We start from the raw sequence: 12,811 nt of genomic DNA, 5'->3' as shown, positions 1-12,811 counted from the left end.
CCTCTCCATTGGCTGGGTCACAAGTCTGGTGTCACTCTTGAATGCTCACCTGCAATTCACATATCTAATCTGTTGACATCTTGGCATTTCTGCCTTTACAACGTCTCCCATCGACTTCCCCTTCTTCCCCCTCACACAGCTCCTGCTCTGGTACAGACCCTCATCCCTGGACATCTGGTCTCCCTTAAGTCTCTGCCCACTCCAGTCCATTTTCCATTCTGCTGCCATCCTAAAGTGTGCCCTGACCATGCCACTTCCCTACTCAGTAAACAAGGAGCTTCTTCTTTCCCCAAGGATCAAATAGAAAATACTCTGTTAGGCACTTGAACCCCTTTCCTCCTTTCCAATCTTAAAAAAAAAATCCCTTACCTTTCATCTTAGAGTCAATACTATGTATTGGTTCCAAGGCCAAAGAGTAAGGGCTAGGCAATGGGGGTTAAGTGACTTGCCCAGGGTCACATAGCTAGGAAGTGTCTGAGGCTAGATTTGAACCTAGGACATCCCATATCTAGGCCTGGCTCTTAATCCATTGAGCCACCCAGCTGCCTCCTCTTTTCAGTCTTCTTACACTTTACTTCCCTTCATATATTTTACCATCTAGTTCCAATCGCCTCCAACATGGCACTCAATTTCCTGACTAAACCTTTTCATTGTCTGTCCTTCATATCAGGAATTCTTTTCCTCCTCCAGCTTCCTTCAAGACCTTCTGCAAGAGACCTTTCTTATTCCCTTCCCCACTCCCCACACCCCCTAACTGCCTATCCTCTTTCTGGTATTATTTTTTTTAACCCTTACCTTCCATCTTAGAATCAATATTATATGCTGGTTCCAAGGCACAAGAGCAGAAAGGGCTAGGCAATGGGGGTGCAGTGACTTTCCCAAGGTCACACAGCTGGGAAGTGTCTGAGGCCAGATTGGAATTCAGGCCCTCAACTCCAGGCCTGGCTCTCTATCCACTAAGCTACCTCACTGCCACTATTATTTTTTATTTACAATGTACATAGTTTGTATATAAATAGTTAACCAAATGACACCTTCTTCATACAGATGTGAGTTCCTTAAAGGTTACCATGTTTTTGTCCTTCTTTGTGTCCCTAGTTCTTAGTCCAGTTCCTGGCACACAGTAAGGCATGTAATAAATGCTGGTTGCCTGATTGATAGGCAAATGGCCCCAAACTAAACTTAAATTTTGCAGTTTTTGGTAGTGTGGGATAGAAGATAGAGTGCTGAACTTGGAGACAAGAAGACTGGTTAAAAGCATAACTGAACCCTATACTTGCTGTGTGCCTTCTCTGTCTGTCTCTTTTTCTCTCTGTCTCTCTGACTCTCTATCTCTCTCCCTCCCTCTCTCCTTTCTCTCTATCTCTCTGTCTCTCTCCTTCTTTGTCTCTTCCTTTCTTCTTTTCTCTCTCTGTCTCTGTGTGTATCTCTTTCTACCCTCTCTGTCTCTCCTTTCTCCGTATGTCTCTCTGTCTCTATTCTTTTCTCTCCTCTGTCTCTATTCCTTTCTCTCTATTTGTCTCCCTCTGTCTCTCTTTTATCTCTACATGTGTCTCTCCATCTCTCTCCCACTTTCTGTCTCTCTCCTCTCTTTCTGCCTCTCCTTTCTCTCTCTCTCCTTTCCCTCCATATCTGTCTCTCTTCTCTCTCTCTCCCTGTCCTCTCTCTCTCTCTCTCTCTCTCTCTCTCTCTCTGTCTCTCTCTCTCTGTCTCTCTGTCTCTCTCTCTCTCTCTCTCTCTCTCTCTCTCTCTCTCTCTCTCTCTCCCTCCCTCCCTCCCTCCCTCTTCCTCTCCCTTTCTCTCTTCCTCTCTGTCTCTGTCTCTGTCTCTGTCTCTGTCTCTGCCTCTCTCTCTCTCTCTCTCTCTGTCTCTCTCTCTCTGTCTCTCTGTCTCTCTCTCTCTGTCTCTCTCTCTCTCTCTCTCTCTCTCTCTCTCTCTCTCTCTCTCTCTCTCTCTCTCTCCCTCCCTTCCTTCCTCTCCCTCCCTCCCTCTGTCTCTCTGTCTCTCTGTCTCCTTTCTCTCTCTGTCTCTGTCACTCAGCCTTTACCTTCTGTCTTAGTCTTAATCAGGGCTAAATGACTTGCCAAGGGTCACACAGCTAGGAAGTGGCTGAGACCAAATTTGAATCCAGGACCTTTCAACCTGACACTCTAACCTAGCTGTTACCTTCAATTTAATTTCTCTTAACCCTCTTAACTTTAACTTCAATTCCTATATCTCTAAAATGGGTCTAACATTGGCAATTACCTTACATGAATTTTGTGGAACTAAAATGAGATAATATGTGTAAAACACTTTGTAAACCTTAAAGCACTTTATAAAAGTGAGCTATTATTATTTTTGGTATTATCTTGTTCTAATTTTCCCTATGAAGTTCAGATAGAAATAGTCCTGGGGCAAGTCAGCATCTTGCTATTATCCTTCTGGAGTCAGCTACTTAGTGAATAGACCTTTGGGCCTGGAGTCAGGGAGACTTGAATTAAAATTGAATTAAAATACTGCTTTAGACATTTACTATCTGTGCACCCCTAGGTAAGTCACTTTATGTCTCCATCTCAGTTTCTTCATCTATAAAAAGCCTGCCTTCTGGGGATGTTGTAAGGATCAAATGATATATATGGAAAGTACTTTGCAAACCTTAAAGTGATATGCAAATTCTGTTATAATTATTATAATATTTCATATTTTCTAGACTCTGACCCAGATGAATAAAATAACTGCTTTTTGAGGTTGAATAAAAGTATCAGGCTGTAAGTTCATCCTCTGTAGACATATTGAAAGTATCCAGTATTCCAGTAACAGACTGGACAGCTGAGCTGATATGGACCTCCTTCTATTCTCACATTTACTTTTTTAGCTTGGAAATTCACCAGTGTGGCAACATCTACTAAACACATTTTGGATTAAGAATATCTTCAGATAATTGTGGGCAACAGTTTGGCGAGTGATTATGGTCTGCAGGACAGTTTGGTGGTTGAATCCTGTAGGATATTTTGAGGGCTGTATTGGTAGTGGTTGTCAAAACAGTAAGTTTTTGATGTATTAATTCTAGCTATCAGGTCGCATCTTGCTAGTTATTTGGTAGATGCTAAATTTATTCAGCAGGAAAAGTTGTGTTCCATGATTTCCTTACATAACCTACATCGATGACTAAATCTGGGTGCCATACTTAAGGATAATAAAGCCATACTTTCTGTATATGTGTGGAAAATGAAATTTATTTTGCTATAAACTGCTACAATATGTGTGTAGAGAAACAGCTTTTGGATGGGATTTTTGACAGTTCTGGAAAGAAAATCATCTGTAGTATAGATCTGAGGACTCAGCTCTCTTTATTAACAGTGTAAAATACTATTTCGCTTGTGTACTACAGCTTTGGAGACTTCAGAACTGCAGCACGATGGGTGATTCCCCTCATTTACATACACTTGTCAAGAGGGCAACTCTAAGAAAGTGAGACCTCCTGTGAGCATTTGGAGATGTAGCTCTGACTTTAAAGCGACTGTGGATTTGACGATAGGAGAAATGGGGAGAATTGTGATTTTCTAAATGAAAGATGCCGGCTCTCGGGCAAGCCTTTGAAGATAGCAAGCAGCCACCCAGAGAGAAGGACCCGTGAAATCCAGAAGTGTGTGACCCAGAAAGCTGCTTTGTGGGAAGCCGGGACAGTTAGAAGCAGGCAGTATGGACGGACGGTAATTCAATTGGGCGATTCCTCAGAGGTGGGAGAGAATCCGAGTCATTGATCCGGAGCTTCGGAGATAAACTCGTGCCCTTCAGCGCCACCTAGAGTTCAGGACAAGGGAAGCTTTCATAAGGGCTTGTTCATCTCTGCTTCCACATCTGCTTTGAGAAGGATGGAGAGGGGGCTTTTGCAACTGCTCTGGTACCCCACTGAGCCGGCTTAACGAGTGAACTCTATGAGTTCTGTTGCTGGGATCTCTGTTCTGATTGGGCAGGGCACCATAAACCCGAGTGATTTAAGTGGCTAGAATGTCCAATTCTTTGTGGTCCCATTTGGGGTTTTCTTGGCAAAGATACTGGAGTGGTTTGCCATTTCCTTCTCTAGTTCATTTTACAGATGAGGAAACTCAGGCAGGCAGGCAGGGTTAAGTGACTTGCCCAAAGTCACACAGCTAGTGTCTGATGAACTCATGAGGATTCGTTTTCCTGATTCCAAGCCCAGCTCAACCTAAATGTCACTCATTTAATAGGACCTTTAATCCCAGTAACTACTTTTTCCATCTCTGAACAGGTCTCTTCCCCCCAAAGCTAACTTAGACTAATAGGGGCTTCTCTTCGTGATATATAAGGAAGGATGCTTTATATCTTTATTGACCCATTCTAGCATCTAATCCACTTATCATTTATTAAATATACATTTTAAATCATATTTATTATTATTGAGAAGCTACATTTCTTCCAGCTTCCTCTGGGCCAGCTCCTTAGTGGTCATGAGCAAAAGGGTGGTCATCAGTTCTACAGTATGCCTGAATCTGAATATTTAGGTTCTCTGCCTCCCCCATTCTCAGTTTTCTTTTCTGCAGGTCAAACTGCCACATTTTCAATTCATTTCAACAAGCATTTTTAAAGCACCTACTATGTAGAGGACACTAGCAATGCACAGATAACAGAATTCTCCCTGCCCTCAAGGAACTTATGTTTTACTGTACAAAAATTTTTTTAGGAACCATGCAAACTGAAATATGGCAGAAATATATGTAGAAAGTAATTGCAAAGTGATATGGGTTTGGGAATGGAGAATATGGAAAAGCCTTGTGTAGCAGGTGGTATCACAACTATATCTTGGAGGAAAGCAGGGAGCCTAAGAAGTGGGAGTGAGAAGGGAGAGCATCCCAGGCAAGATGTAAAGTCTGCAAAAGCATGGAGGTGGGGGGATAGACCAGTCACAACGAGATCAGATTATTGGGAACATGAGTTGTAGTAGAGGCCAGAGTAAGATTACATTCATGTGGAAACAGAGATTGGGTTCAGATTTTGAAGGATTTCAAAAGCCCAGTGGTAGAGTTTGTACTATTTCAGGGAGTCAGTGGGTAATCTGAGCATGTTCTGAACCCAACTGCACGGAGGATTCCAAAGAGAGTGTGAGCACCACGAGCATCCTTTCCCCTCGTGAAGCCCCTTGGCCTTTGGTCTCTTGGATGCACCCTGCACCTGGTTGGGAAGCTAGAAAGGGGTCTCAGGGGCAAGTGCTTGGAAGCAAGTAGCATGACCCTCTTGGAGAAGCTCAAAGGGGCGTAGGGGCATCATTTTAGATCTGTGCCTCTTGAGCTCTGTCCTCCATGCTGCCGCTGTTGCTTCCTCTGGGACGAGCTGGCTCAGGTTCTCTGGGGAGGCGAGTGTGGCCGTGTGGACGTGGGAGCAGCGAAGGCAGGTCCCTGGGTTCCTGGAGCAGGTATATATAGGTGGGAGGTGGGGACTGAGGGTCCTGCTGCAGGACTGTTGGCCTGAAGACTGGGACTTCGCAGCTCAAAGTCTGCACAGTGGCCCAAGGCTGAGCCTCTTGACTCCTGTGCAGAACAAAAAGGAATGAGGGATAGGGAGCCATGGACCAAATGGAGGCACTGTCACCATGGTAACTGAGGCAATCCAGGGTTATGACAATGAGCAAAACCACTGCCCCTGCCCATTTCCTTTTAGGAACAAATGCTTTTTCCCAGTACTAAGAGAACAGAGCATGTTTTTCTACCACACAGTGGCAAAATGTGCATTGAAGGCTTATTTCAGCTTTTAGTGGGAAGGGGATAGATCCAAGGAACTCAGTGTACAATTATGTAGGGACAGATTAAGATTGCTTGCATAATGTAAAGAGGGGCTCTGTTTGTTCCTTTGCCATTTTTTACCTTCCACCAAAAGCTCTAACTTCTTGTGATCTCATTGAATTCCCTTCACTCACCATCCAAGAACCCGGTTCAAGTCTCTTCTCCAAATGGCAGGCATAGCCTGTACCCAACAAGGTTATAGGATCACAGAATAGTAAGAGACCTTAGAGATCGCCCAGTGATTTTTATAAGTAAGGAAACTGAGCCCTAGAGAGATTAAATGACTTTCCCAAAAGTTCATATTGACAAGATTAGCAGAAGCAGGATTCCAACCCAGCTCTGCTAGCTCTAAACCCTATATTGCATAATGAAACTCAGTTCTAGGGACTATGACTTCATTGGTAGAGGGAGTATTCTTTCAGGGAAAGCATACAGATTGGCACCTTTATGGCTCCTTATTTTCTTATGTTGTTGACTATGGCACTGAGTGACTTGTCCAGGGTCACCTAGCCAAAATAGTACTTGGATTTGAGTCTTTTTGGTTTCAGGGATCAGTTCTCTATCCACTATGCAATTCTGCCTCTATGTGAGACAGAAGGAAGGAAGTATGCCTAAGAAACCAGCGTATGGTTATGTAAGGATACACCAAAGCAGTAGTTGGTAAATGGAAAGAGGAGATTTGAGCTGTGTGATAATTTGGAAGTGCCTTGGTGAAGGAGGGTAGGTATAAAGCTGGTGCCTGAAGCTTGATTTGCAAATTATATCATTGGTCCCATTGCTCTGCTTGTACTACTTTCTCCTCTGGCTCATTTTACTACTCAGCCCAAGGGTGCATCTCTGCTTTCCAAATGAAGGCATTTGTTTTGGGGTTCATGCATGTCTGACAGGAAGAGATACTATCTTGCATCCCATGAACCTAGGTGAGAATAATACCTCTGAAAGCCCCAGTTGTCATAGATTGTAAGGGCTCCGGGATAAATGGAACTTAGAAGAGTAGGGAGGTGCTCCCTCTGTCTCTGCTCCTTTCCATCAGTCACCACATGCTTCTGTTGCACCTTGACAGCTGAACCAGCTCTCCTTCCTGCATTAGCCATCCTGCCTTGGTGATACCTGTAGGGAAACACCAGAGCAAAACACAACAAGTCCTAATACTAGTTCTAGACCAATTTCTATCACTGTTTGTTGGATTACTTTGACCTTAAGTCATTAAACTTGCCTTGACTCTCTCATCTTTGAAAAAGAGTGTTTTTAAACCCTTACTTTCCGTCTTAGAAACAACTCTAAGACAGAAGGGTGAGGGCTAGACAAATGGGGTTAACTGACTTTCCCAGGGTCACAATTAGGAAGTACCTGAGGCCAAATTTGAACTCAGATTCTCTAGGCACTGGGCCCGGTGCTCTATCCACTGAGCTACCAAGCTGCCCTCCTTACCACATTTCTTGCTATCTCAGGTTTGTGGGAGAAGTGGGAGGGAGTGAAAGAAGAAGGATGGGAAGGAGGGAGAGAATTTGGTATTCAAAACTTTTAAAGTGAATGTCAAAAATTGCTATTACATGGAATGGGGGAAATAAAATATTTTTTAAAATTAAAAATATGAAAAGCAACCCCCCCCCCCAACCTTGGGGTAGGTATAGTCAAGGATGGATGGTAAATGAGTCCTGGTGGCTACATTCAGGTCTGCTGGACCTCTGATATCAATCATCCTGATAATCCTTTTCATCAGTCAGGAGAGCAAGACCATGGACAGCGCCTGGGGGCTAGGAGTTTCTAGTTTGTTTAAAATCTGAACTAAAGGTCCGCCCTAGAATCCTGTTCTTGATCCTGCAAAGTTTCTCCTCAGAAGGGAGGAGGAGGAAGAGGAGGAGGAGGAGGAGGAGGAGAAGGAATGGTCTGGATTTCTCCACTGGGTGGTGCTGCTATCCTTGGGGAAGCTTCCACCAAGACACTTCCTAAGATGAGATGAGGACTCAAAGCTTTCAGGAATCATTAGCTCTGGAACTGGAAGAGAGTTCAGAGGCCACGTGGTCCAACAGATCCATCCCTTCTACCCTCTTTACAGATGAAGAAACTGAAATCCAGGGGAAGTTAAGGGATTTGTTCTTGTTGTCTGATTCTTGGTAACTCCATTTGAGGTTTTTTGTTTTGTTTGGTTTGTTTGGTTTTGTTGTTGTTGTTGTTGTTGTTGTTTTAAGCAAAGATACTGGAGTGGTTTGCCATTTCCTCCTCCAGATGGTTTTACAGATGAGGAAACTGAGGCCAACAGGATGACATGACTTGCCCAGGGTCACATAGACAGGAAATAGCTGAGGCAGGATTTGGACTCAGTCTTCCTGATTTCAGGCCTGGTACTCTATTCAGTGCACCACCTAGCTGCCCCATTAAGGGAATTTATCCAGTGTCCTATGGCTATTAACAAAACAAACTCTGGAGTCTAAGATGCAGTAAGACTTGGAGGTGGTGTAGCATATTAAGGAGTCAGAAGATCTAGATTCAAATCCTGATTCTGTTACTTAATACCCGACTAACTTTGGGTTAGCTAGTTCTCCTTTATGGGACTGCTCAATTTTCTCACCAATGAAATGAAAAAATAAGGTCTTTCAAATCAGAAAATCCTCTGATTTTATGGTCTAAAATTGGAGGAATTAAAATACTTGTACTCAGCTTAGTTTTTTTTTTTTTACCTTGCACCATGGTGCTTCTTTATAGTCATGAGTTTTCTAGCCTCTTTTGTGTGGGCCCCCAACAATTCCTTTCAGCTGTTATATCTGGCTATGGGATAGCACCACCTCTTCCATTTCTGTGCCAGTAAAAGCTAAGATTGAAATTCCTTCAAGGCAACTAGGTGTCTCAGTGGATAGAGGCAGGAGTTCAAATCCAGCCTCAGATACTTAAAAACTGTGTGTGCCTGAGCAATTCACCAAACTTCGGTTTTCTTTAATTTTTTTCAATTCTAAAATGAGAATAGTAATAATACCTAACTCCCAGGATTGGTGGTAGGGATGAAATAATATTTGGAAAGCCCTTAGCACAGTGCCTTGCATATAGTAGGTACTGTATAAGTGCTAGTTATTATTTTTATCCTTATTTAACCCCAAAGGCTTAAACCAGCTTGCTAGATATCCTGAGAACTCACTTGCAACAATATGAAATACTTACATGGCCTGATTAGCCCCTGAGCTGCTCCTCAGCCCTCTCTCTTGCAGGCAGCACCTGATAAATGAGATGGAGATGGCTAGGATGATAGCACCACTGATGAGAGGGACAGTCACTGCCCCCTGGTAGCCATCACTGGGTGACCTGGGGGTAACTAGAATGAAGACAGCAAAAAGAACTTTACTGTGAGGAGGATGTCATAGTCAGTATGGCCAACCCTGGCCATGGTTGAATCCCTCGAAACAGAAGAAACTCATCATCCAATAATGATAGGATATATTTCTTACCCTCCTCACAGTGGGGTTCAGGATGACTCCAAATTGTACCATTGTCCCCCAAGAGGCAAATCATCATTCGGCTTCCTATCAGCTGATATCCCATTTGACATGAGAAATCAACAACAGAGCCCAAGGAACAGCCTGAGCCTTTCACAATGTTGTAGGAGCCAAAAGGAGGAGGGAGGGGGTTGGTGCACTGGGCTTCTAGAAGGACTCAAGAGAATAAGCAAAATTAGAAACCAGCCCCATAACTGTGACTCTTCTTCCCAGCTTTTCTAAAAGTGAATGAGTAATTATCTAATTTCTGAATGGGAAACTTCATGGGGGGGGGAATTCCATTTTAAACAAGGGTATAGAACATCTTGTGCTTTTAGTCACTAAGAAAAAGGGGAAGAAAAGGGAAAAAAAGAAAGAAAATTCCATTTTAAACAAATGTATAGAACCTCTTATGCTTTCAGCCACTAAGAAAGATGGGAAGAAAAGAATATCAGTAAAGTATTTTTTTGATTTTTGTAACTTTTCCTTGTTCCAAATCTGTAATCAGGTCATACATTCTTTAGTTTTTACTCAGCTCCTCCCTCCCCTTCGCACACCACAGCATGCATCATCTGGCAAAATATATATATTATGTCTGCAGGTCATAAATTCTTGAGATTGGTTGCAGCTGCTGTTCAGATGCTTTTTCCTGAATTATATGGTAATCAACAAATTGTTTGAAGTTCTTATGTCTGGTTGCTAGGACTGGAGATCAATACAGTGAATGCCCCATCTTCAGAAAACTAAGTGTTGTAGAATGCTCCCAGTTAGACCATCAAGTGCTCTGTTGCTAAAGGAATGGTACTACAGAATGCCAGAACCGAAGGAAGGGACCTGAGAGATCATTTAATCCTTTACCTTATTTTGCAGATAAGTAAACTGAAGCCCTAGAGAAGGTGAGGGGCTTGTCCAAAGTGATACAGATAGTAAGTAGAAGAACCAAGATTCAAACCCTGGTCTTTGAACTCCAAATCCAGTTCCCCTTCCATTCACCATGCAAGATGGTTACTGAGAGCTTCCTCTTGATCATGTTTTTGTGCTAAAATGAAATTTATTTGAATGATATAAGAAATAGACTGTGACTTTCTTTTGAACCTCACTCACATTAGCTGAGCACTCTGGAACAACCTGCTTTTGGGCCCTTTTTCCTTCCAAACCACAATTCTTGCATTTTTTTTCTCGTATCCCTTCCTTCCTTCCTTCCTTCCTTCCTTCCTTCCTTCCTTCCTTCCTTCCTTCCTTCCTTCCTTCCTTCCTTCCTTCCTTCCTTCCTTCCTTCCTTCCTTCCTTCCTTCCTTCCTTCCTTCCTTCCTTCCTTCCTTCCTTCCTTCCTTCCTTCCTTCCTTCCTTCCTCCGATTTCTTTCTTTCTTTCTTTCTTTCTTTCTTCTCTTTCTTTCTTTCTTTCTTTCTTTCTTTCTTTCTTTCTTTCTTTCTTTCTTTCTTTCTTCTTTCTTTCTTTCTTTCTTTCTTTCTTTCTTTCTTTCTTTCTTTCTTTCTTTCTTTCTTTCTTTCTTTCTTTCTTTCTTTCTTTTTCTTTCTTTCTCTCTCCCTATGATTCTAAAGGGTCTTCCTTCCTGGCTCCATCAAACTTCATCATCTTGTCCAGTCAGGGAAAGAATCCTGAAGGTCAAAAAGCTGAATTTCAACCTTACCTGAAAGATGCCCAGGAAGGCAGGTCAAGTGGCTAGAGTTCTCCAGCAGCCCTACTTGCATGGCTCCACTTTTTGCTTCAAGGATTTTTCCTGTGAATTGTTGGAGGGCAGAAAGGGACTCAGAGTTCCCACTCTCTGCGATCTTGGGAAAGGATTAAGGAAGGAGGAGGTGACAAGAATGTTCTTGTATTTCTGAGTCTCAGAACATGCTGCCCTAACGGAATTTGATTGAGAACTCTGGAGTGATCCTTTCCCCTAGCAAGTGAACTTGGTCTTACTTGTCGTTTCTGTGGGTTTTTAGTATTCATTTGATTGGACCCCTTTCCCCATTTTCCTCTTCATTCTTCACCCAAGTCAAAGATGGGTCCGATTTTGTGTCTTTTCTGGAAAATACATTCCCTTCCCACTCTTCTGATAGCATTTTATTCAATCTAAAAGGATATTGTTTCCTAAACCTGGAGGGGAATAGAGGAGAGGATGTAGGACCAAGACAGTGTGGAATAGTGAATAAAGTGCTGAATTTTGGGTATGCAAGACCCAGGTTCAACTCTTGCCTCTGATATGTACTAACTCCAAGGCCCTGGATACGTGACTCAATTTTTCTCTGCCTCAGTCCCCTCATTTGTGACTCATTTCATGTTGAGCGAAAGGGACAGACTGGATAAGTTCTAAGGTACCTTTCAGGTCTAAACCTATGAGCGGGCACAGAGTATATTAGAGCTGAAAGGGCCCTGAGAACAGCAACTTCAAGTCCCTTTTCTGCTGCTCAAGGATCATAGACCTACAGAATAGCTTTAATTTCTGGAGCATTAAAGGGCTGGGAAAGCACTTTGCAGATAGGATGAAGCAGCTTGCTGTCTGAGTTTCTACAGCTTATTCTACAGCTTACTCTTTGGGTGGTCTGACTTTTCATGACTCCTTTTGGTCTTTTCTTAGCTAAGATATTGGGAGTGGCTTGCCATTTCCTTTTCCATCTCATTGACAGAGGCAAACAGTTTGGTGACTTGACCAGGGTCACACAATTGATAAGTTCTGAGGCCAGGTTTGAACTCATATCTTCCTGACTCCCAGGCTGGCACCTAATTGCCCTCCCAGCGCTGATCAGGGTCTGAGTTAGTACAGGAACCCACTTGTCCTGCCTCCTGGGCCTTTTTGTTTTTCTAAGTCTACCACAATTCTGATGAGTCCTTTTGGTGGGGTAAAACCAGGCTGCTGGCTGCTTTCCCCCTAATCTGTGGGATTTTCCAAGATGCCTTCATCATCTGTTGGATCCCCAGAGAGGAAGCAAATGACTCACCTGTTATTGACTTAGGGTCTGTCTGTGCACACATTTGCCTTCCTTTCCCCCGGGGTTCCCCAGCATGTGCTTTTCTTCCTTTCTCTCACAGCTCAGAGGTCATTTTTCACCCAGCTTCAAAGCCGATTACAACACAGTGGAATTCAAAGGATTTATTACACCATGTTCTCTCAGCCTTTCTAGCTGGACCCATGGGATTCTTTCCTTTGGAAGAATTTCCTTTTAAACCACTTTTTAAAAGATCCAAAGAAAAGGTGAGAAAATGAACCTGTCTCCTCTCTTGGCAGAGGTGGAGGACTCTGGGTTTACAAATCTACTACTAGGACTAGATGGAAGCTTGGTTAGTTTTGTTGAACTTTTAAATTTTATTTTTTCCTCGATTATATAAAAACAGTTTTTATTCTTTGTTGTTTTTTTAAGTTTGAGCCAAGTTTTCACCTTTCCTCCTTCCCTCTCTCCTTCTCCTTTCCCCTTCTTGAGAGGACAAGCAATCTGAGATAGACTTTATATGTTTAATAGTGTAAAAAACTTTCCTTATTAGTCATTTTGTGAAAGAGAACTCAGACAAACCAAAGTGAAGAAGTAGAGTGGCATATGATACGTCTCGGTCT

The 12,811-nt window shown here is 42.9% G+C and overlaps 1 protein-coding gene across 1 annotated transcript; it reads right to left on the bottom strand.

Moving 5' to 3' along the window:
• Positions 1-3,200: 3,200 nt before the first annotated feature.
• LOC103096482 (uncharacterized) lies at positions 3,201-12,394 on the bottom strand. The gene is made up of 5 exons (XM_056799733.1): positions 10,904-12,394; positions 9,224-9,418; positions 8,940-9,090; positions 6,717-6,893; positions 3,201-5,531 (listed from the first exon to the last, which is right to left on the bottom strand). Exons 1-5 carry the CDS (start codon positions 10,962-10,964, stop codon positions 5,273-5,275), a joined length of 843 nt encoding a protein of 280 aa, XP_056655711.1. The 5' UTR covers positions 10,965-12,394; the 3' UTR covers positions 3,201-5,272.
• Positions 12,395-12,811: the final 417 nt, after the last annotated feature.

The sequence above is a fragment of the Monodelphis domestica genome, chromosome 5 (genome assembly GCF_027887165.1).
Source record: "Monodelphis domestica isolate mMonDom1 chromosome 5, mMonDom1.pri, whole genome shotgun sequence".
NCBI lineage: Eukaryota > Metazoa > Chordata > Mammalia > Didelphimorphia > Didelphidae > Monodelphis > Monodelphis domestica.
The sequence above is the reverse complement of the archived record's forward strand: the minus strand, read 5'-3'. Positions and strand labels throughout refer to the sequence as shown.

Bases quoted from the DNA above. Each gene is read 5' to 3' on its own strand.
- LOC103096482 (XM_056799733.1), bottom strand. From the start codon at position 10,964: ATGCAAGTAGGGCTGCTGGAGAACTCTAGCCACTTGACCTGCCTTCCT. The intron at 9,091-9,223 runs GTAAGAAATATA...TCTTCATTCTAG, and splicing joins TGAACCCCACTGTGAGGAGG to TTACCCCCAGGTCACCCAGT. The intron at 6,894-8,939 runs GTAAGTATTTCA...GTTTCCCTACAG, and splicing joins TCAGGGGCTAATCAGGCCAT to GTATCACCAAGGCAGGATGG.